This window comes from Astatotilapia calliptera, chromosome 12, assembly GCF_964374335.1.
Source record: "Astatotilapia calliptera chromosome 12, fAstCal68.1, whole genome shotgun sequence".
Classification (NCBI taxonomy): domain Eukaryota; kingdom Metazoa; phylum Chordata; class Actinopteri; order Cichliformes; family Cichlidae; genus Astatotilapia; species Astatotilapia calliptera.
Window position 1 is genome coordinate 36,363,604 of NC_137433.1, and position 24,151 is coordinate 36,387,754.

Consider the following 24,151-nt stretch of genomic DNA (forward strand, 5'->3'; position numbering starts at 1 on the left):
TTAAATAAACAAACAGAAGCAATACTCTAAATGTCTCATTTAGTTGCTTGTTTTAAATAATAACAACTAAAAAAAACCCTGTAATATGACACGTTTTATTATCCTGTACAAAAATCTGCACTTCTGTCCTTTGTCGTCTTTACCAAACCATCGCGGCCACAATCAAACACGTGAAGTTCTCAGACTAGCTGGGAATGTGTCAGTGTGACAGACAGTGTTATATAAAGCTTTTACATCAGTTCAGTTCAGTTAAAGGGAATTAAAGACGCATTAATAATGAACCAAACAGAAGGGGCTCTTTTAATGTCAACTAATATTAGTGGATGACTTAAAGCAGCTTCTGTGGGACTGAGGAAGTGATTAATAAGACAGGAAACATGTTGTGGTAGTGAGTCACGCATAAACACACGAACAAACACAAACACACACGCGCACACATACACAGGCGCAAATATAGTATAGAATCTATATATTTTGTACCTGTGACTTTTTAAGGGTGTTAAACGACACGTTGGACACTTTGATGTGTGTCTGACCAAACAGTGTGGCGTCAAGTGTTCGCAGTACAGCCAGCGCTGTTTACATTCAGTACCGCTCTGTCATCTCCGAGCACTCGCTCGCCGCCTCATGAATTATTAATAATTTATTTTTTTAAACAAACATGGCTGGTTTCTGAGTCCTGTACACACCGACGCAGGGACGAAGACATGGCTATGGTGACATTCCCCAAAACTGGGGGTAATAAAATTACATTAGAACTGTAATAAAAGACATAAAATGAGAAATGAATGAAATAGAATATATAAAATTACACATTTTCATATATAGATATAAGCTCTGACTAAGCTGGATTTAAAAAATGACAAGATCTGATGAGTACTGGGGGAATTATTTAGTTTTAATATTATAAAACAATGATTTCTCAATACTTTTATTTAAGCCAACATAAACTACAAGTGCATTTCTTCAGTAAGGTTTCACTATAAAATTCAGTTAACAAACTAAAATCCAAAGAAGCTCTAAGTAACCAGCAGCAGGGCGTGACACACTTTCACTCGTCCTCACTAGAATACCGAAATCAATCACAAGGGCGTGATGGGTCGTCGGTTAAAAGGAGCACGAAATATTGAGCAGGCAAATTAAATATACACTAAACCTTTAGAGAACATCTACAAGGGATTTTTTATTTTAAAAATACTAGTGATGAAACAAATATTTCTGCCAACAGCCACCTAAAAATATGATTACAAGGAAGTGGGTTTGAGAAGTGACCGCATTGAGAGACTTTCATGCTAAAGGTGGCGTTCACTGTAACACATTTTCCTGTTAAATTAGAATAAAGAAGTGCTGGAAAAATAGACGTGTCAGCGTGAGGCTGGTGTCCTACGGTTTAACTTTTCGAGCATCAAGTGTTTGATGGTGTAAAAAAGACCAGACCACAGACAAACTGCGAAGCGTCCAAGTCAACTGAAAGACAGAATCATCTTACACTGCAAGCTTGACCTTAAAGTTTTTATCCTGCGCAATCATAAAGGTAACAGCGACGCGGTCGTCCTCATCATATGTGGATTCCAATCAGCGACACAATTTAGGGTGAAAAACATCGTGTAACCATGAAATCACAGGATGCTATAAGTAACTAAAGTAAAGATACTTCTGCGTCGCTTAAACAATACTCTGGTGAATACTCGATTACATGCACTCGGTTACTTCACACCTCTGCTACAGACAGAAAGCACACGGATGCCATCCCACAGAGCGAGTTAAACTTCAGATAATTAAGTGTTTCCTTCAGAGATCCGAAGCCTTCAGAGCATAAGGAGAGGTGCTGATATTTCTCACCCACATGACACATGGCCCAGTCGCGATCCTCCCCCGCAAAAATAGCACAATCTTTAAGCCACACGGCCAGATTTGGCAGGGAGCGGTAGCAGCCGTATACATCCACATCCTGTCTGCAAGTTTCGGGACTCATATGTGGACTAAAAACTAACCGCACGCAAGTCACGGATGAGAAATCGTGGGTGGTGACTTAACGTCGAACTTTAGGTTTTAACTGGAGCTTAAGATGTTATTTGTTACCTCTTTAGCAGTACTGGGATCTTTTCTTATTTCTAAGAAAGACTTGGGATAAAGACGCAGTTGATGCCAAGGACAAATCAGAGGGTGGTGTTGGGTTTTTTTTTCTTTGAGAATGGTGGAGAGGGGGGTGATGAAGTAGTCCAGTTTGCTCCACATGGCAGAACAGAAGTGCTCTTGGTGAGCGAGCATTGTTTAGCAGATTGTCCTCATCGCCTTCCAGTGTTCTTTTGCTTTACTGTACATTGTCTGCCTGTCAGCCGTTCTGTGGTGGAAGCAGGGGATAAGTGTGGAGCCGGACCCCCCCTGGTGCAAATGGCCATTCTCACAGCCCAGAAGACTGCTCCTCTCTGCCACCCACTCCCACCTGGTGCCTTTGCTATTTTCTTCAACCAACCACTTCATTCTGGCTGGGTCGCTACCGTCTGTACTGTGCTGGCAGGCGCCGTTTGACTCAAACGTTATGCAAGCTGAACGTTTCAAGCCGGTTTCTGCCGTTTTGTCTTTTTAATGAATTATGTGCAAGACGGATGCCGTAGATTCTGCACAATGATAGTTTGTAAAACAGGTGGGAAGTCATTTAAATCTGTGCAACTGGCTGGAAGTAACGGTGTGAGCGCTTGAGTGATAGACATTTATCCCATAAAACCGCCATGCTGATGTCAAACAGATGTAAAACAGAAGAAAAGGCCTTCTTTCATTTTCCCCAACTTATTCCTCTTTCTTTTTAAACATCCGTGAGATATGAGAAAGCAGGAAAATATCATACTTGCCTCACAAACCGGTCAGTAAGGTTCTTCACAAAGGAATATATCTCACGCCAGTCATTAGCAACGCTTCCAGACCTGAAAACAAGAAAACAACAGTCAGCTCACAGCTCATCAGTTGCAGCAGATTGTGTGCTGGGGAGTAAAATACTGTACAGTATTTGTGCTTTGTACCACAACCACAGTTGGACATTTAACACCAGCCACATGCTGGATAATTGTGCAAAGTCTGTGTACTACAGCAGCCACTTCAGCTGTTAGAATCCTCAAACGTTCACACGAGGCTTGCCTCTCTACAAATGTACTTGGCCAACAGATCTGAAATTTAACAGGAAGTTACCGGGTAGAGGTTGAAGCAACAGAATGCAGTTTAACTTAATCCAGTTAATTTGTGCAGTTTAGTAACGCGGGAGTTCTCCGATGTCTGACAGGCCCACTTCTGCAACCTTTCGTTACACAGACGAGCTCTACAAGAAGTGCAGAGAAAGATGGAATAAGGTGCGAGTGCTTGTTCTACTGTCTTTGTCTCATTAAAACTAATTAAGAGTTGGTAATTGCCAAAAACGACACATAAATTTTCCAAGGTGGGTGTGAACCTATAGCCCTTGGCCCCTCTCACCCCTCAGTAAGTCGGTCTGACCACAATGAACGAAGTGTGTAAAATGTGCCCTTGATGTAACGACAAAGAGGTAATTAAACCAATAATTACAATTCTATGTATGTACGGAGAACATAAAAAAGAAGAGTTTGACCGTTAGGAGGCTCATCTTTCATGCCACCTCTTTCTCCTCCCTGCTGCCCATAGACAAGGTCACACAGCGGAGGAAAGAGGCAAGAATAAAGAAGAGTTTTACTCTACTTTGACAACGCTGGTGACTCTGCATATATTTAAGTGAGTTCTTTGTGGCTAAACATTGGTTTAATAGTTAAAGGGATGAGAATCACCTCTGGTTTTTGTTGGTTTTTGGTTTTATAAAAATTATAATGAGCAATTTTGAATCTTTATTTGCATGAAGCTCCCAACTTAATCTACTTATGTGTTCATAACAATAAAGACATTCTGAGTGTTTTCTGCTTCGTGCATTAACATTTGGGTTTGCTCTTATAACCTGGTGCCAAATTTCACAAGATTAATTTGCATATCTTGATGCATGCTCAATCATCCAGGTTAGTAAATCTCCAAAAAGTTGATTCTGTTCATCAGGACGCAGCGTTTTGTGGGAGAAACGTTTCGTCTCTCATCCAAGTGACGTCTTCAGTCTCAGCTGACTGCAGGTTTCCCCAATCTTATAAACAGTACATTTGCATAATGACTGAAACCAGCCCACTGATCAATCCTGGACAGGGAGGAACGCTGGTTTGAGGGCGGAGTCAAGGAGGCCATTTACGTGAAAAGGGAAAGACCATCTCTGAAACGAGGAGGGGGCCTAAGGGTACATCTTTCGCCATCTTACAATGCTGTGATTGCAGTCATTCCCCAACTCTCTGTGAATGGGACTCATGGCCATTGATCAGTGGGTTTTGGTCAGTGGTCATGAGAATTTGCATAATTAAGATTAAGGAACTGACCTCCCAGCCCATTGTTCCTTCAGTGGGCTGGTTTCAGTCATTATGCAAATGTACTGTTGAAGATTGGGGAAACCTGCAGTCAGCTGAGACTGAAGACATCACTTGGATGAGTGACGAAACGTTTCTCCCACAAAACGCTACGTCCAGATAAACAGAATCAACTTTTGGGATTTACTAACCTGGATGATTGAGCATGCATCAAGACAAAGAATAAAGTAACTTAACGTTATAACTCATCAGGACCTGCACAATACTGTCATGCAACAAAACTCAAAAAAGTGAGATGTTTTATCTTGGGTCGAGCTTTTAAACCAGCTAACCCTGCTTTTTCACCAAATCAGTAATTTCCATCTACTGTTTGCTCTTCCTGTGATATGGAGTCTAACTAGCGAGCGCTGCAGAGTCATTAGCTGATAGTATCTCCTCCTTCAACCTGTTTTGATTAGCTGGTGTGTTGTTGCATCTTCTGCAAGAATTTTCTTGCTTTTGGAGTTTGCAGAGGTCGCTCTCATAGTGTTGAGCTATCCTCCATTTTAAATAAACTATCTCAGAATGATTTAACAGGCTGGAAATACTTGAATTTTATGTTCATAAATCTTTAAGGCTAATACAGCTCCAGGTGGAGTGTGCTCTATCCACTGTTAGAAACCATTTCAATCAGTGTTTGCTTTTCTTTGACGTCACACTGAGGATGTACAGGTTGGTTGCCAAGTGTGAATGGAAAAAGATGACAAGTGAGGCTAAAAAGTGAAGCTAGTGCAGAAGTGCCACCAACCATTCTATCTAATGGCCTGCTGGAAGTCTATGGGAAAGTAGCTCTCAGTTCTCTTGCTCTGTACTTTCAGTAAACACTTTCCCAATGGGTTTTTGGACTCAACTGCTAGTTTATAAAACAGGAAGCTCACTTGTAAATGTTGGTTCCCCAATAGAGTCCAAAAGGATTATGATTTGTGTTACTGTGTGACTGACAGATGCTCTGAAAAGGGTTTTGAAAGAAAAAGGTAAGGCAGTGATTGCTGCCGCAAACATTACCGCACAGTCTTATCAGTTCAACCAGGAAATCCTGAAGTAGAGCCATCATAGCTGCAGAGATAAAGTAAACTTAGAGATGCTGCAAGCTGACAAGTAACAAACAGTAAAGTTCAGACCTGTTACATTTAAACTTGCATTTGTAAATCCAACGCATTTGGCAAATTTATAAAAAAGAAATGCTGAACAAGCAAAGATGTGTGCACGCTGTCATAATTGTGCCAAAAAACCTTGGTCATCATCCTGTAATTATGCAATTTTATCCAGGGCAGGGTGGGTCAAACACAAAAGGGCCAGGCGAGCAGTGTTTCAACTCAGCACGGTGGCACATGTCCAAGCCGTGGGAGGGTGGGATTAAAAACAGTTGCTGTCAAGGCTGTAAACTCTCCTTCGTATACAGGAGGTCTTTTTGCATGGCACTACTTCTACAAAGCAGTTTTGCTGAACTGAATGTGGCTGTGAAGTCTCTGCATGTGTGATGTCTGCAGCAGGGCTGTGAGAGTGTGAAACACAGGAAGTAATACAGCATCAACATCTGCTCCAAGCTGCTTGCGCTGGGTTTGTCGGTGCACCATAAGGGTGGTTTCAATGGTATTCGAGGATTAGAAGCTTATATGTGTAAAACTCACACTAGTTAATGCTTTCACATAAAAAAAAGACTTAAGTCAAGACTTTAATCAATGATTAAAAGACTTTAATTAATTTATTAGAAGATGCTCTGCTGTCATGTCAGATAGCTGTTGCTATGGATACTGAAACAATGAAACAATACAGCAACAGTTGAGAAACCTTCATTCTTCCTCTTCTCAACAATTCAGCATTTCCCAGAATGATAACATTATAAAAAGCCCATGACATGTTACTGACCTGTTACCAACTGTGCTCTTTAAACATACCATAAATATTATGGTTGAAGTCTGGTTAACGTTCAGGGTGCGAAAGATGAGGTCACGGTAACACTTGTGTGGTGGTACGAGCTTGTCACAGTAGTCGCTTCACCACATGCAACACGAAGCACAGCAGTACACCACGTAACCAAGACACAGCCCAAGAGCGGTCACAGCCCCGGCTTGATCTCGAGTTCACTTGTAGTTCTTTTCAAATATCTGACCTTAGCCTCGAACATTTTTCAAAGCTTTTTTACAGCCGAGCAGCTAAACAGAGACCTTTTTCAAGCCCTGTCATGAAATCTCCAGAGACATAAACTGTAAGCTGCCAGTGCATTATAATCATCATCTGCTGTTTTTAATGCATCCAAAGTTCCTGCAGCTGCAGACCAACTGAAGGCTCTACATTACATTACAAGGCAATCCCAATTTCCATTTCCACTTTTTAGTTACAGCTAACACTAAAGCTTCACTGAAAACTAACAGGAGATTAGACATGCAGCTGACAACGAGCCAGCTAAACAACAACAGCTGGTTATAAGGTGAAATTATGTCAGCTGAGTCTAAATGCCAGTAAATGACTATTACATCCTCACATTGTATGAGAGTATACTCCACTGACTTCTTTCACAAAGCTTTACATATTTGCATGTTACAGTTTTGCATATTGACAGACAAAACAAACAGCAGACTGACAGTCACTACAGTTGACTGGTGGTCAGAGATGCTTGTCCTACAGTGACCACCATAACTGGGATTATGTACTTGAATTGGGAGGTGGAAGAAAACACAACTTATTGATTGCAATCTGCAAACCTCTGATATCTAGCAATGAGATTTTGCACACTGCCTAATTTTTAAGGTACCCAAAACCCTGTGATGCAGCAGCTAGAGAAACGGTGAAGTTACTAATCGATCATCCTTTGTCATGCTGTAATTCATGTGATACATCATTTAAACTGTTGTGCAATTTGCCTTGCATAACTATGTACATGACTCTTAAGCTGCAGTTAGGGCTGACATATTTGCTGTTGTGAGAATGAACGGGATGCTAACACAGTAAATATAACCTTTTATACTTCCCTGACTTGCTGTAGTCTTCTCCTAAATGTATCAAGAAAATAGAGACTGTTATACTTCTGGAAAAAGAAAAAGTGATACTGAAGAAGGTTTTATCACACTAGTAAATTCCTGCCAGGATCTCACTGATGGTTTTTTTTTTGAGATATCAGTAAACCTGAACACAGCTTATTCACTTTGAATATGAACCAGTCTCCACTTGTACCAGATTACAAAGAATTTAAAAGATATCCAGCTAGCCATAACAACACCAAAGTAAGCAAGTGCCAGGAGTGATCAGTTTGCACGCTGCCACGCACATTCCTTCTTTGTACTGTGAGTTTTGGTAAATGAAACTTGTTATCACCTTCAGTGATAAGGTCTTTTACATGCACAGCTTTAATCACTCTAGCAAAACAACAGTACGTTCAAAGCACAGGGAAGCTTCATTAGAGCTGACTGTATCCATCAGTCGCTTCGCACACACAAACATCAGCAACTTCAGCATCACTTCACAGTTGATTATTGTGCTTCAGTTGTATAGTTAACTATAACATGTCAATTCATTTTTATCACAACTCGCTGGCTTTTAAAGTGGTTTAGTTTGTTACGTTTCCCTCCCCCTGTCCAACCCCACTTCTGTAACATCACATTTTTACCCCAGTCAGCCACATCAGCATGACTGGGGTCTGCCACTGATGTCAACAGATGGGATTTAGGCAGAGGCGCAGTTCAGGCCAGGCCACTCCAAACTGCACGTTTGGATGTTAAAACTTAGACTTCATCGCCTGCAAAAACTGCCAACTCTAACATGGAAATCCATGTGACCCCCTTGGGAAATAAGAAATCCGCTAAAACTGACATTCAGAAGCAAAACAACATCACATATAAGTAGATTTATTTATTTATTTTTTAATGTGAAAAATAATTGATAAATAAATGGAATGAGTAGAGTGTATAAAGTTTTCAGTGAAACTAAAGTCGAGAAGCAGGCACCAAGTGGGTCCCATCAGACTTTAAACAACCCTTTGCCCCCCCTTTAGGTAAGGCCCTGGCCGTAGCACTTCATCTCCATAACGCAGCAGACCTGAGTGGTTTTTTCGGCCAGTAACAGTAACCCAATGTAAACCTTATAGTGCCACAAATTTATACACAGTCTGCATAAGATACAGGATATGTTGAAAACGCATATTCCTAATCAGGTCGCAGATAATCTGTCCACCCTAACCAAACTATCCCCCCAACATCCCAGGGGTGCACCGGCTCGTCCTCCTCCAAAGGCAAACACAGAAGTCCATAACAAAAAGCATGCTGCTGCAGCGCGATCAGACAGGAGTCATCTAAAGTTCACCAGCTCTGCCTGCAGTTTTCACTTACTTGTCTAAAACAAAGTAGAGGTCGTACGCCCCGTGACAGGACGCTTCTTCTGCCCAGCAGCACGAGGCGAACAACCCGAGCAGGAGCACCGCGACCGCCGCCGAAGTCCAGCCGCTCTGTCCGCGCACAAGTTTCTCCTCCGCGGCAAAGTAACGTGACAACTTTTCCCGCATGTTTGCCACACAGAGAAACGATAAGGAGTCGCTGCTCGTTGAGAAAAATCAAAGTTTAGATGAGTTTTCGGGGAGGAGGAGCTGCATGTCAGACTTCTTCCAAAACAACCAAGTTAACACTTTGAGCAACAAAATCAAGGAAATCGCCGTCACGTCACGTCACGTCACCGATGAAGTTTCTACATCGTTGTGATTCACTGCTCACTCACATCCTCAATAAAATCAAACCTGGCGAAAAACACGCAAAACCCCAGACGGAAGAAACCCAAAAAATATCAGCTTTTCGCAAACTTCACCGAGACAAACTGTGAGAACTTCAAGGGCTGCTCAAAACTCGTACTGCTGAGTGCTGTAGGCGTAGCTTTGGTACAAAATTAATCGCTTCTTTTAAAGTTCCTGCTTCGTTTTACAGATGTGCCCAGAAAAGAGCTCGTGTTGAATTTAACAAAGCTGGTAAATGGAGAGAAAGGTGTTTAATAAGCACACAATAGATGCTTTATTACGTGGTGGAAAGGACTGTTACTGTTACTGTTTTGTAAGTAAATTGCATGACGTTTGTTTTTTCAGGTTTTTTTAAAATATGAAAATATAAAAATACGCAGTCTAAAAGTGCTCATGTTTCTGAAGGCCGTGCCATCAAATCACGCAATCCTTCGTTTTACTGTAGCCTACAGCCTGAACGCTGTACGTTTCATCACTAAAGGTGTTTTAACCTGGACAAAATGGACAACATCATAAAAATGTAACCATCAAAGAAAAGTGACAGGTCAGTCATATAACTTTGATCATCCAGTTAAAATGCACTGTGCTGCTGGTAAACCTGTCCTGCCAGTCAGTCTGCCCTAATTTTACCGCAGACCAAGCTCCCACCTGGCCGCCTCCTCCCACTGAAATGGCAGGCCCTGATCTTACAACCTTAAAAAAAGAAAAAAAAATGTTTATTTCCTCCAAATTACCGTCTACAAACTACAAACCGTCCCATCTGATTAAGCATCCGCAGAATAAGCTGGAACAAACCAGACACAAGGAAGTCCACCCCACACAGCCCACAGGATCCACTGCCAAAGTTCCTGAACGTACTCAGAATTAACGAATGGTTTTAATGATGGAGCTGTAGGTTGTTAAAAAACAAACAATAAATATGACATCACCATAAAGCTGCTCGCGACTAATATGATGAATGTGTCATCCATTGACCTATTTTTATTTTTTTTCTGACGTTTGCCCAACTTTGGGAAAGCGCTGTTATACTGACGGCACTTGAAGGCGTCATCAGCCTCCAGTCCAGTCCAGTGCGCATGCGCGGGATGGAACCAGCTGTTTCTTATGCAGTGCTGGAGTTCCCATTGCACACACCCAACATCTGTATCACCTTATGAAGAGGACTACATAATAATGATCACATAAGAAGGATAAAGAGTGTTTTTGTTTTTGCTCTGCTGAGATGTCTCATCTTTCAAAAACCGCGGAGAAACATTTCAAAAGTCTTGGTAACCTGGTGAAAAAATGTGTGTTTTTGTTGCTCTTAAACCAAATGGTGCTAGTTAGCTATTTTGGCTCCAAGGCTCCAAAGCTTCCTGTTGCACAGGGGATCTTTGGAACTAAGAGAAATGATTAATGATTTGTGCTTTCAGGCTATGAAAGCTGAAATGACCACACATGCTTCATCTTCTCTTTTTCTCACAATGACACAATTTCCCTAAATTCTTATGACATCTGAGTTAAGAGGCTTTTGTTGGAGCACTAACATTAGCTTGGCTGCAACATGCTTCATTTCAAACTGTATGAACACGTGGCATACAGAGAAGGCATCCAAAACTCTTTTTCCAATACAGATCGAACAGTCACGCTGAGGGAAGCAGAAAGTCTGCTGGCTACACAAGCACAGGAAGAGGATGCAGATGTGAGGTCCACCATGTGTGAAATCCAAGAAGTTACACAAAAAAGACATTGCTTAAGGACACACATGCTTTCTTATTTTTTTATTGTGGTGTTTGTTGCAGTTTTTGAGAGAATGAGACGCTTTAGAAGCCTCTCCTCTCATTTCTTAATCTCCAGTCTGTCTGCTTTAGATTTTGTATAAAGTACTGTGGAAAAAATATTTGGCCCTCTTTTTGAATTTGTATTTGATTGCTGCATAAATTACAATCGCGCGTTTCAGATATCAGACAAATTTTAATGTTAGACAACGATCATCTGAGTAAATACAAATGCAATGTTTAAATGATGATTTTATTTACTAAGAGGTAGTAAAAGCTATCCTAACCTACCTGGACCTGTGTGAAAAGGTGATTGAATAATTGATGGTACCAGCCTTGGCAGTTAGAACTGACATTAAGCGCTTGCAGTAGTGTTTGCAATTAAGTGGAGTCTTCACGCACTCGTCTTTGCACTCTGCTGGAGTGGAAAGTTTTCCAGCATGAATGGCCTTTTTAAGGTCGTGCCAAAACTGGGACTTAATTGTTTTTTCCTCATTTTTTTAGCCCTTCCGAGGTGAATTTGGTGGTGTGTTTAAGATTGCGGTCCTTCAGTATAACCCAAGTGTGCTTGAGCTTCAGGGCTAAACTGATGAGCGGACATTTTTCTGGTAAAGGGCAGAATTCATGGTTGCATCAGGTCATCCTGAAGCAGCTCCAGGCCATCACAAAAGTCCCAAATGTCTTGGGTTGACAAGCCTTTGTGTTGTTTTTGACTAGCAGTGGTCTTCTCCTTGAAAGTCTCCTATGGATGCCATTTTTGCATCATTAGATGTTGTTCCGGTTTCTTTTGTTGTTGATGTGCTCTTGGAGTAATTTTGGTATGATAATAGTTGTTACCATGGTTCACTGGAGTCCTAAAGCCCTAGAAAGGGCTTGGTAGCACTTTCTAGACTGATAGATGTCAAGGGCAATAACTTTTTCACAAACAGCCAGGTAGGTACGGATAGTAAAACAAATAAGGAAAACAAATATGCAGAAAGAAAGAAAGAAAGAATGAAAACAAATGTTTCCTCAAAGAAGTGTGTTATAGGCAGTTGAATAGACTTGATGTGGTGGCCATTTGTTTTTTCATATACATTTTCAGTGCTTGCAAGAATTAAAGATAATGATCTGAATCAGATCTTTGGGAATTCGTGGTTGGATTTGAAATTAAATTTGCCTTTATACTCAAGGGTCCTCACAGAACTACATCAGCCTCCATCATCAGCATAAATGGCTCATTGTGCAGTTTTAAATCCCCCAACCTGGACGACTTAGTGCATTGCTCCTCACATTGATCTACAGTGGGAGCTGAACCGCCACCCCCCACCCCCGTCTCTAATTCTGGCAGCGTACCATGGAGCTGTATGCATAAAACAAAAGCCATCCTCCACCCACCGAGCCACACAGCACCATTTAACCAAATGCAATATGAACATGTGGCCAAGGAGCATTCCAAAACCAAGCCTTCAAGGGAAAACCAAGACAGATAATGCAAATGTTTTCACAGTTGTATCTATTGACTCTAGATGAGTAATTAAGTTTCATAACTCCTTTATATCTCAGTAGCTTTCCCCTCAGGTTACATTCAACACCAGTTATACATTTCATCAGGTGGTGTTTTACACAACATGCAGGAAATTCCAGGTTTGGTCGTAAGTGATGAGTCACGTCTTTTGTTTGAACAAGGTGCGTGCAGCTGGCTCTGCAGTAGATGTGACTCCAGGCTATGAAATTAATGCCACAGCTGCTGTTGAGCTCTTCCTGCTTTACCTGTATCTGCTACAACAAATGTTCCAAATAAAGGTAGATTAAAAGATTTTAAACACTTACTGCAATTTCTGCTTATTGAGGTAGCTCCCATCAGCACTGAAAGCCATGAACACTAGCCTATATAATATCAAAATCAGAGGGGCAAGACTGGGATGGTTTGGACAGTTGCAGAGGTGGGATAGTGGAGTGGTCAAAAGAAGTTGAAGATGATGCTGCCAGGCAGGAGGAAAGGAGGAAGACCTCAGAAAAGATTCAGGGATGTAGTGAAAGAGGATATGCATGGGCTGATGTGACAGAGGAAGATGCTAGGGGCAGGGTGAGATGGAGACAGATGGAAGCAGCTTAATGAAGAAGAAAAAGAAGAAGAAGCTACATTCACATAACTTCATTTCTCTCCATCTCTAAGTTAAGAAAAGTACATTTATAAAATACACTGACATATCATGAATTTTATTTCGGTGCCATAACAAACTCATAAAATAAAGCGAGCTGAATAGAGACAAACATGCCAGTCTTTTCAATAAAGAAATTTATCATACATCAATTATGAAACTAGCCTTTTCAACTGCTAGGGCATAAACATTCTGGAATAACTCTTCAATTTTGTCTTTGAAATCTATCAAAACCTAACTCAAGGCTTCCGGGTGTCATGGCGGATTGAGTGGACGCGTTTGGTGGTAGCTCCCTATCAGGAATTTAAAACACCGAAAACTCGTCAACAGACAATTCAATTGAGCAAAACGAATATAATTGGTGAGGAATAAGGCAAAAGGAGGCCAAAATGCCAAGGGGACATGATAAAGCCGCAAAAATAAATACCAATAACGCAACAGGACAAGACTGCACGAGCCCCGATGGCATAATTAGAGATTCGGCTGGCGAATTACTAAAAGCCATCGAATCATTGAAATCAGAAATGAAACAAGATAATGAAAGGCTGAGAGAAGGCATTAACACGCTACAGCGGGAATTGGGCGGTAAGCTCGACAAGATAAAGGAGGACATAAAAACTCTGTCGAAGAGAGTGGGGGAAGCCGAGGATCGAGTGGGAAATATAGAAGATGTGACAATGGAGTTAATTGAAGCGCTCCTCCAAAGCTTGAAAACACAGAAATTTATTCAGAACAAGCTGGTGGACCTGGAGTCAAGATCCCGCAGAAATAATATACGCCTGGTTGGAGTGGAGGAAGGCTCCGAGGGGAGATCTGTCCAAGACTTTGTCTCGGAGCTGCTACAGCACGAGATACCTATACCAGCCGGGCTAGAACTTAAGATCCAGCGGGCCCATCGTATCTCTGTACAGAAACCGCGCCCTGGAGAATTCCCACGTCCGATTCTTATTAATTTCCAGGAATTCACAACGAAAGAACTCATACTTCGAGAAGTTTGGAAAAAGAAGCAAATCCAGGTGAATGGCAAGACGATCTACTTTGATCATGACTATGCATCAGATATTGTTCAAAAGCGCAAACAATACAGAGAAGTTAAGCGGATACTAAAGGAAGCGGGAGTGCGCTTCCAAACTCCCTACACGAGCATTCGGATCCACTGGCAGGACGGAGTCAGAAACTACGGTAACGTACGAGAGGCGGCTATGGAGATGCAGAGGAGGGGATACGATGTCCAGATCCCGGCGGCATCTGAGGAGGACGAAGCGCTAAGCAGAAGGTGTCGAGAGTGGAAACGGGCCTCAATCTCCCATCGAGAGCAAATTTCTTCCCCGAGGCAGAGAGTTAAAAAAAAATTGGAGGAATTTCAGAGAAATGCTGATTAGTTCGGGGGATATCTTCCCCCTGTTACTGATCAGAAAATTATAGGCCTCTTAAATTCAAAGTTCTGGAGGAGCAACACCGGATGGAGGTAAATACGTTGGACTATAATTTGGGAACTACTTCTTCAGTTCTCAAATATTTCATAGGGCCCTCCTTTACGGAGGTTTTTTACCCTAGATCTACCAACGGGGTCATGGTGGGAGACAGTTTCTTCCTACTAATTGGGAGTCGCAAGTTTGTGTTTAATTTTTGTTTAATGTCTAGTAATATTGTTTTATTTTATTTTCTTAAACTAGAGGGGATGATCATCGCACACTGTACGAATCATGAGTGGTGTAGGTAAAATAAAAATTATTTCAATCAACATCAATGGTCTGGGGAATCCAGTTAAAAGGAGTAGATTGCTATCTAAATTGAAACGACACAAGGCACAGATTATATTCATTCAAGAAACTCATATGTCAAAAGAAGAACATGAAAAATTTAAAAAGCTTGGCTATGTAAATTCTTTTTATAGCTCATGTAAGAATAGCAGACGAAGAGGAGTTATAATTTTATTAGCTAACACGGTAAATTTCGAAAAGTTAGAGGAAATCTGTGACAAGGAGGGTAGATATGTTGCTGTCAAAGGGAGGATTAATAATGAAGTGGTGTCCCTGATAAATGTGTATGCCCCTCCAGAGGACAACTCAAAATTCTATCAAAAACTATCCGAAAAAATTATAAGCTTTAGTGAAGGGACCTTGATATGTGGGGGCGACTGGAACTGTATATTAAATCATACTAAAGATACTACAAGCAAAAAAAGACGCAAAGATAATAAATCTAAATCTCTTAACTCATTAATAAAGGAAGCGGATCTCTGCGATGTATGGAGAGAATTACACCCTCTGGAGAAGGATTATACCCATTTCTCAGCAGCCCATAAGGTTCACTCTAGGATAGATTTTTTTTTGATAAATAGAAGTGATAAACATAGAGTCACAGAATGCAATATCGGTATAGCCGACTTGTCGGATCACAACGCCATTCATTTGACCATTCACCTACATAATCAGAATAAGAAATTATTATGGAAATTGAACATTGGTATTCTCAATAATGAATCTGAGGTAAAAGAGATCAAAAAAGAAATACAAACCTGTATTGCCCACAATAAGGATGATCAGATAGACCCAACAATAATTTGGGATACTGTGAAAGTAGTAACTCGGGGGTATTTGATATCAAGGACCAGCTACCTCAAAAAAATGAAGAAGCTTACACAGTCCAAATTAGAACAACAATTAAGGGATTTGGAAAAAAAAAAGCATACAGATTTGAGTCCTGATTTGGCTGGAAAAATCAAAAACGTAAGAAAACAACTAAGTGATTTGACTATGGAGGAAATAGAAAAGAAACTGAGATTCACAAAACAAACATTCTATGAGTCTGGCTCCAAAGCAACTAAAGTATTGGCTAAACGGTTAAAATTAATGCAAATAACTAATGCAGTCAACAAGATTAGAGATCCAAATACCAAGGAACTACTATATGAACCAACACAGATAAAAAACACCTTTCAAGAATATTATAAAACATTGTATAGTCAACCGGATCAGAAAAATGGACCAGAAATTGTAGAGTTTTTGGATCAGTTAGACCTCCCTTCAATAGGGACAACTCAAAATGAACTATTAACCAAACCAATTACAAAGGAAGAACTGGATAAGGCAATAAGGAGATTGAAGACGAATAAAAGTCCAGGGAGTGATGGGTACCCCAATGAGTGGTATAAGACTTTCAAAGAGGTTTTGGCCCCTATTTTGATAGATTCTTTTAATTGGACAATAAAACACGCTAAAATTCCACCTTCCTGGAAAGAGGCCATCATCTCAGTCTTACCGAAAGAAGGTAAAAACAAGGAAAACTGTGATTCTTATCGCCCAATCTCCATCTTAAATGTTGATTATAAACTATTTACATCTATAATCACAAGACGCCTAGAGCTGTTCCTTCCTGACCTGGTGGATGAAGACCAGACAGGGTTCATTAAGGGGCGACAGACACAAGACAATATACGACGCACATTGCATATAATTAATGAAGTTAATAGAGAAAAAATCCCAACAGCCTTAGTGAGTTTAGATGCTGAAAAGGCTTTTGACAGAGTCTCTTGGATATTTCTTTTTGCTGTTTTGAAGAGAATGGGCTTTGACAGTATCTTCATCAAGTGTATACAATCCCTGTATCATAGGCCAATGGCTAGAGTTAAAATAAATGGGGACTTGACAGACAGCTTTGAGCTCTTTAGAGGAACTAGGCAAGGTTGCTGCTTGAGTCCAGCTCTTTTTGCTTTGTATATTGAGCCTTTGGCTCAGTATATACGGCAAAGTACAGACTTAAAAGGGGTTTTTGTTTCCAAACTTGAACAACGAATAGGTCTTTTTGCAGATGATATAATTATATATCTACAGGATCCTGATACGACCTTTCCTTGGCTGTTTAAAGCATTAAAATATTTTGGTAAAAACGCAGGATATAAACTAAACATCGTAAAGACTCAAGTACTCTGTCTGAATTATTTCCCCAAAGAATTATTACAAAATGAACTTAAACTAAAATGGGATTCAAATAAGATCAAATACTTAGGTGTCTATTTAACTAGTGATACAAGTACTTTATACGAGGCAAACTATGTGAAGTTTAGTAACACAATCCAAAAAGATCTGATTAAATGGGCTCCGCTTGTCAAGGACCTTAGCTCAAGAATAGAGGTAATAAAAATGAATGTGCTTCCCCGGTTATTGTACCTATTCACCTCATTACCAGTCCAAATAACAGATGCACAGTTTGGTAAATGGGATAAATTAGTTAGTAGATTTATTTGGAAAGGGACAAAGCCAAGAATAAGATTTAAAATACTCCAATCAGGAAAAGAAAAAGGAGGACTTGCCCTCCCGAATTTCAAGGAATATTTCTATGCAGCTCAGCTGAGATATACTGTTTATTGGTGTTCATCAGAATATACTTCAAAATGGAAGCATATAGAGTTAAATTATTGCCTATCATGTCATCCACAAGCAAGATTGGGAGAAGAAACTACCCAGCCCACGAACAAAAATCTCATCACTGAATTTACTATTAAACTCTGGTGGACAATAATGAAGAAATATAGAATTACAGAAGATTGTAAATTGCTGATTTGGCCTGCATACTCTCGAAAATTCCAAAGTGGACAATGGGATAGCACATTTTTAAGATGGGTCAATAAAGGAATTACAGCAATGTGTACATTAATAGATGGGACAACATTTAAATCTTTTGAGAATCTACAGAAACAATTCGGATTGGATAAATCAGATTTATTTAGGTACTTTCAATTAAGACACTTTTACAATACAGAAATTAGAAAGAAGCTCTCGAGAGAAAGAAATCGTATAATAGGAACAATAACAGGTGCATATAAAAATCTTCCATCAGGAATTCTGTCGAAATTATATGATGGCCTACAAAATTCGAATAGGAATGAAACATTATATATTAAACAAAAGTGGGAATCGGAACTACAAATTGAGTTGTCAGAGGATGATTGGCGATCCTTATGTCTCACACAGCATAACTCCACTAGCTCTAGACGATGGAGAGAATATGGTTGGAAAAATGTGATTAGGTTTTTTATTACTCCGTATATCAAAAGCAAGCAGTTGAAAACACCCCAACAATGCTGGAGATTATGTGGAGACTGGAACGCCAATCACTCACATGTGTTTTGGAAGTGTAAATATATTAAATCATATTGGGAAAGAATCGCGGCAACAATGACGAAGGTGCTGGGGTATGAAGTACTGTGTGAGGCACGAGTAATGTATTTTGGAATATGGGAAAATGTAAAAAAGGAGGACTGGTATTTGTTTAAGATTATGTTGTTGTCAAGCAAAAAGGTGATAACAAAGAATTGGCTGAAAAGCGATCCTTTAAAACTGGAAGACTGGATGGACGTAATCGAGGACATATATACAATGGAAAAAATGACTTACACTCTGAGACTGAAATCTGACAAACACCGAAAACAGTGGACAAAATGGATAATTTATAAGTCTCAGTCAGCCTTATAGGGCGGGACCTCTCGTGTTTTTTTTTTTTTTTTTTTTTTTTTTGTGTGTTTGTTGTTGTGTTATTATTATTATTGTCTTGTCCGTATGTAATACAAAGGAAAAAGTACAAAATAAAGAGTTATAAAAAAAAAAAAAACCTAACTCAAACCCCTAATCATCTAGCCCCGGATGGGTTGCCTGTGATGTGGATGCTAGGAGGTGAAACTAAACTAACTCTACAAGGACAAGGTTGCAACAATGAAATGTTATTTTAAAACTATCGTAAAAAGATTGAGGTCAAGAGGTCCCAAGGCATCAGTATTAGATCAGTATTAGGGTAAAAGTTGAAAAAATCATAACTATATTACGCCTCGGGAGTGAGAACGGGCAACATACTTACGTATAAGGTAGAGACATGCAAGCGAGAGTTCTGAAGGAATTTGGGAAAGTAGCTTAACCATTATTGATTATAAAAGATCTATTGAGATGATGTCCCTCTGAAATGTACAATGTTTGTAGTGTTTGAAAGCCTTTTAAATCCGGAATTGACAAATCTGCTTTAAAGACATTTAAAATAAAAATGTATAATATTGTGTATTTCTGATCTGAACGCTGCAAATAGCTGAATAAAGCTGAAACAACACTATTATTTTGAAAGCATTACTCATAAAAATCATAAAATGCCAGCAAATACGTTAGAGACGACAGTAATATAAAAATAGTGATGTCCACATCTGCCTGTAGAGCTGCTCGTTGTTTACATTTTCTATTCTGAGGAAGTACTTTCACCTCATTTAAGTATAAGAACTAATTATTCACAGCGCAGCTTCTCCTGAAACACGGATTACACAAACAAACTGAATCCATTTTCTTTTGTTTTGCCTCATTGTGAAAACTACGCTGTCACACAACTCCATATCAGTGAGGTAATTACCATAACACACCTCATCAAATCTGAATAGTCCAGAGAACAGCAACACACGATTATAATTATCTAGCAAATCAAAGTCTAATTAGATTTTAATTAGAATGTTAATTCTTTTGCACGCCATTTGGTTTCCGTACATGCTAGCTAACTTGATGTACCCTGAGCAGAGCCCCACAAAACAAAGAGAACAAAAAGAAGAAAAACAACAACCATGTATTTCCCATTATTTGGGAAATGTAAGCATATACAAGAATCCAGTGGCTTGAGAAAATAGTTGTTGTGCATCAATTTGTCATGGGGGCTTTTGAGGTGGAGGAAAAAATCAAAAGCGACAGTTAAAACAATGCTAATTTATGTAAGCACTGAGGTGTTGAAGCTAATCAAGAGTTAAACCCGTGACAAACGGCAAAATCACAAAAACAAAGAAGTTCTTCTAATAACCTAAATTATTAGGATTTCAAGTGCAGGTTCAAAACATCCTTGGGGACAACACACAAGTAAATAGTTGGACATTTTCACTTAAAGGGTCCATAGATATGTAAATCACGCAACTTATTCCCTAAAGAGGAAATCATATTCTGGGATTTTGAGAAAATAGGATGTAAAATTGCAAAACAGGATGATTTTTCTGTCAGCGAAACCTCTGCTGGGAAACAGATCCTTTCCTGTTATAAATGAATAGTACAGATTCACAGCCTGATCCTGTTTCAGCTTCTTTGACGCAGGGTTTGGTTTTCTGGACTTTATGTTTTCAAGTTTAGTGTTTTTGTGCTTGTGAGTTTTCTGATTATGATATTTACATTTCTTGTGATTCAGGTTTATTTGAGGTTGTCTGGTCTCCGTTCGCCCTTTCAGTCTTCTCCTCAGTGTTTGTTCGCCTCACTGTGTCCTTCGCTCTCTTCTTTTGTCAAGTTGTGCATCTTAGTCTGCGTCAGTGCGCTTCCTGTTTTATTTTGATAGTCCTTGTCTTTTGTGTTTTGCGTTCAGGTTGCTTCCCTTACCTCGTTATGTCTAATTAGTGCCCCCTGTGCGTCCCAGCTGTCTCCCCTCCGCTAATCTCCCCCTTGTGTATACATCGTCTCAGCCTCGCCTCGGCCCTCGTTGGAGTCTCTGCTTATCAGTCTTCTTGTCTTGCTAGTTCCATGTTCCCTTAATATTTCCCAGTTTAGGTTATTTGTTGCATTTTTTTATTTTCTTTTGTGTACTCTCATGTCCAGCCTAAATAAACAGCTCGCTTTATGTTTACTCGTTTCAGTCTTTCTGCATCATCTGCATTTGGTCCACACTCAGCTCCACACGATCTGCAGCTCGCTGACCTTGACGCTTCTCTGCGTGTCTGTTTGGTAACAGCATCAAAGTTGGGTTCTGTCTAAATTCCTAAGACCAATTCATTCTTGTTCTCTGTGAGGGATACGAGTCTGAGACCTCTACATCAACCAAAATGTATGAAATGTATCCGTACAAGGGGACATCCTGGGCTTTCTCCTGATGCCACATTTGTGGCGTGGGTGTGTCTGAGGCAGGTAATTTTGGAGTTAATGGCTTTCCCTTTTTTTGGATGCTAGCTTTCTCTATGATTCTTCATTTCTTACCTAATATCAGACATAATTGTATTAAATAAATTGCACTCATTCATGCGCAAGGCACAATAATGTTAACTTCATAAAATATTACAACTATGAACTATTCCAGATACTGCAGCAGGGTTTCTCAGGGTGTAAATGTAAATGATAAGGGTTATGATACAGGGTTTAAAGTAGTGCAGTGTGATTACGTGTTTAGCATGCAGAATATATTTCTTTACTGTCCTGTAGGAAGGCGATCGTACAGCCTGGTCCTTCAAGTTGACACACCTGCTTTGAGTTTATGTATTTTTATCTTACAAGAGAAAAACATTTTGAGGTGTAAAGGTGTTAAAATATCAGGGCGCCTCAAGAAAACCAACCAAAGAAGTATTAGTCACAATAACGGCGATCTATTGAGTCTAATGGCATCAATAACTCATAATTACCTTAATAACTGTTATTTTAGCTTGCTTTTTCTCCTTTGAGAATGCACTGTTTGTCACTAATGGCATCTTAAGTTGAAATTGAGCACCTTGCCCAGAAGTAAACAGCATCTATCAATCATGACTTGAGGCCAAGTGTCAAAACACACAAACGCCAAGTGTGTGTGTGTGTGTGTGTGTGTGTGTGTGTGTGTGTGTGTGTGTGTGTGTGTAGGTGTGTGTGGTAATTATGCACACTATGACCATCTTGAGTTGCTTTTAACAAGTCATTTTTCATTTCATAGTAACAGGCAAACTCAGCTGCTCCACATCACCTTCAGCATGCCGGATGTTAGTGTAAGATAACAAAATGTAATAAACTTTTTTTGGTTCAAGTCACTTTGCTATTTAAGAAAAGCAGCTTGGGCTCAAATACACTGCACACAGTTACAAGACAGGAGAGAAACAGGAGAGAGATTTTCTCTGGGTGGAGAGGAGGACCAATGACATCATCACACACTGGGACAGCTGACGCCAAGCACAGAGAATCCTCAACACATTTCCATTTGTTTGCAGTTTTCCAGACGGATCGTGGTTTAAAACCAGCTGCACAAGCTGATGAATGACCTGACCCTCACAGGCCCAATCGCTCAGTGTCCTCCTCAGTCATGCTGGTTACCATGACTGCAGCAGCACTAAACTGCTGTGAACCCGAATAATTCAACTGAGCTCACATTGCAAGAACTTATCAGTAATACGGGTGGTTACGTTTTTCAGTACCAAACCATATGAATGAATGAATTATTACATTTTTATACATGGTTCTTGAGTTTCAGAGGCTCAAAAGTAATTGGACAATTGACTGACTAACCAAACTTATAGCCAAACGAGGCCTTATTATTTATGACAAATTAAGGAGATGGACTTGATTCCAAGTGTTTAATTTAAATTTTGTATTTTTTTTTCACTAGATCTGTCAATGTGAGGTCCAGAAAGATATAAATGCAAGTGAAGAAGCCAGATCAACAGTGTGGTACATCTGTAACATGAGGTATTCAATGTTTAGGTCAACACTCCAGCCCGAAGACCACAGAAGACAACAAAAAGAATGACTTCCATGGTTAAGGCAAGAATACTGTTGACGGGGTGGGGCCGTCATTGTCAGAGTCTACAGGCAAGAGACGCCTTCCTGAATGGAAATCCAGAGGGCTTAAAGAAGGTGCAAACCACCAGTTACACTCATCAAAAACAAAAAGGCCAGAAGCCGAAAATTCTTATCCAAGTACTAAAAACATCCTTATATTTGACTCTAATTATGTTTGAGCCTCTGACAATGGCGTGGGCGCTGTGCATACCTGTAATGAATGCCTTGCTAATGTAATTTTTTAAAAACCCCTGGAAGAAGTAGTGGACGTCTTAACCGCGCTGCTTGTAACCGGTTCATCTGACTTGGCTCGCTGTGTGGTTTAGCCCGTGCACGAGGATTTTTCTTCAGTTTTGGTAAACTGGTCAATTCTGTTATTGTATGAGTCTCATACTAAGGGTTAATTAGCATATATCTGTATATGTGAGTTGGATCCTTTACGAGTCAGCATTAGCTGATAAGTTAGCCCTCCGCCCTCCTGACAGTTTACTTTATGTGGATTGTTAGGATGCGTGTTTGAACTGACTTCTTTCAGGTTCACACTTCTACATTCCTGCACAGGGGCCTCGCTTAAAGCACACATCTTCACTGACTCAACGCTCCTGAGAAGCAGACATTAGCATTTAGAGAAGGACGGGCAACGAGGCATCGTCGAGATAATGAAATGAATCCACGTTTGATCCTCTCACCATCTCCCGGTAATTGTTCTTGATTCCCCCTTTGTGTTTCACGCTTGACTCCCCACTTATATCAGGGCCCGCGTACCAAGATATGTTCGTTCCCCCTATCAGTGACAGCAGAGTTCAGTGATTAACAAATTAAGGATCTTCTTTGCCTTAATCTGTCTTGAGGCTTTTTTTCAGTTGGCTTCTGCAGAAACATGTTTGGCGATGACAGCGCCTCTGCTTCCATATTTAATTGGATTAGAGGGAAGTCGGGATTAATACACTCGCCGACTGGCGTCAGGGAGCGATGAATAAGGAAAAAAACAGGTGATGAGGTCGTTTCAGAATTACCTCATCAACTTCTTTTACTGCAGTGTTGAGATGTCGAGGATTTCTTTGGCATGGAGTATCATGGGAGAATGTGAAAGCCTGTGTGCAGGCTTATGGATTAATTTGGAGAAACGTTAGGCTGAACCGATTAACGTCAAAGTAGGAACATTTCCTGATGTTCAGCAGTGGGGATTGGGCAGTGCAAGGTTATGTTCATTTCTCTAGTTAAGTTAGACCAAGTCTTCACATGCAGGGATGTTTGGTATCTTTTAAATCTGATGATTTTCCAAGTTTTTAACAACACAGTCAGCAGCAGCACCAGTTAGGGGTTCAGCCTCCCCACACTGATTCTTCTGGCTATGCTCAGATAGCTTCTGTGTCTGAAATGTAAGTGCTGCATTCTTTTTAACAGCGAGCAGGAGACGACTCCCGTGGAAAAGTGTCTCCTGTTATTCAGTCATCTGGAACCTTTAGTACATGTTTTAATCTTCCCTTCAATGCCTCCAATGAAAACACATATTTATAGATTAGCTTTCCGTTAATCTTCTTCCTTTTATTTTGGAACATAGCCTGCAACT

The 24,151-nt window shown here is 40.2% G+C and overlaps 1 protein-coding gene across 5 annotated transcripts in view; it reads right to left on the reverse strand.

The window, feature by feature from the left end:
• The window catches only part of antxr2a (ANTXR cell adhesion molecule 2a), a 207,684-nt gene extending 198,387 nt beyond the window's left edge, over positions 1-9,297 (reverse strand). For all 5 annotated transcript variants that reach the window (XM_080287457.1, XM_080287458.1, XM_080287456.1 and 2 more), the window contains exons 1-2: positions 8,768-9,297; positions 2,853-2,924 (exon numbers count right to left, since the gene is read on the reverse strand). In XM_080287457.1, coding sequence (XP_080143583.1) covers positions 2,853-2,924; positions 8,768-8,940 — 245 coding nt within the window. In that variant the 5' untranslated portion in view covers positions 8,941-9,297. The remainder of the gene's footprint in view (positions 1-2,852; positions 2,925-8,767) is intronic.
• Between the last annotated feature and the right edge of the window lie 14,854 nt (positions 9,298-24,151).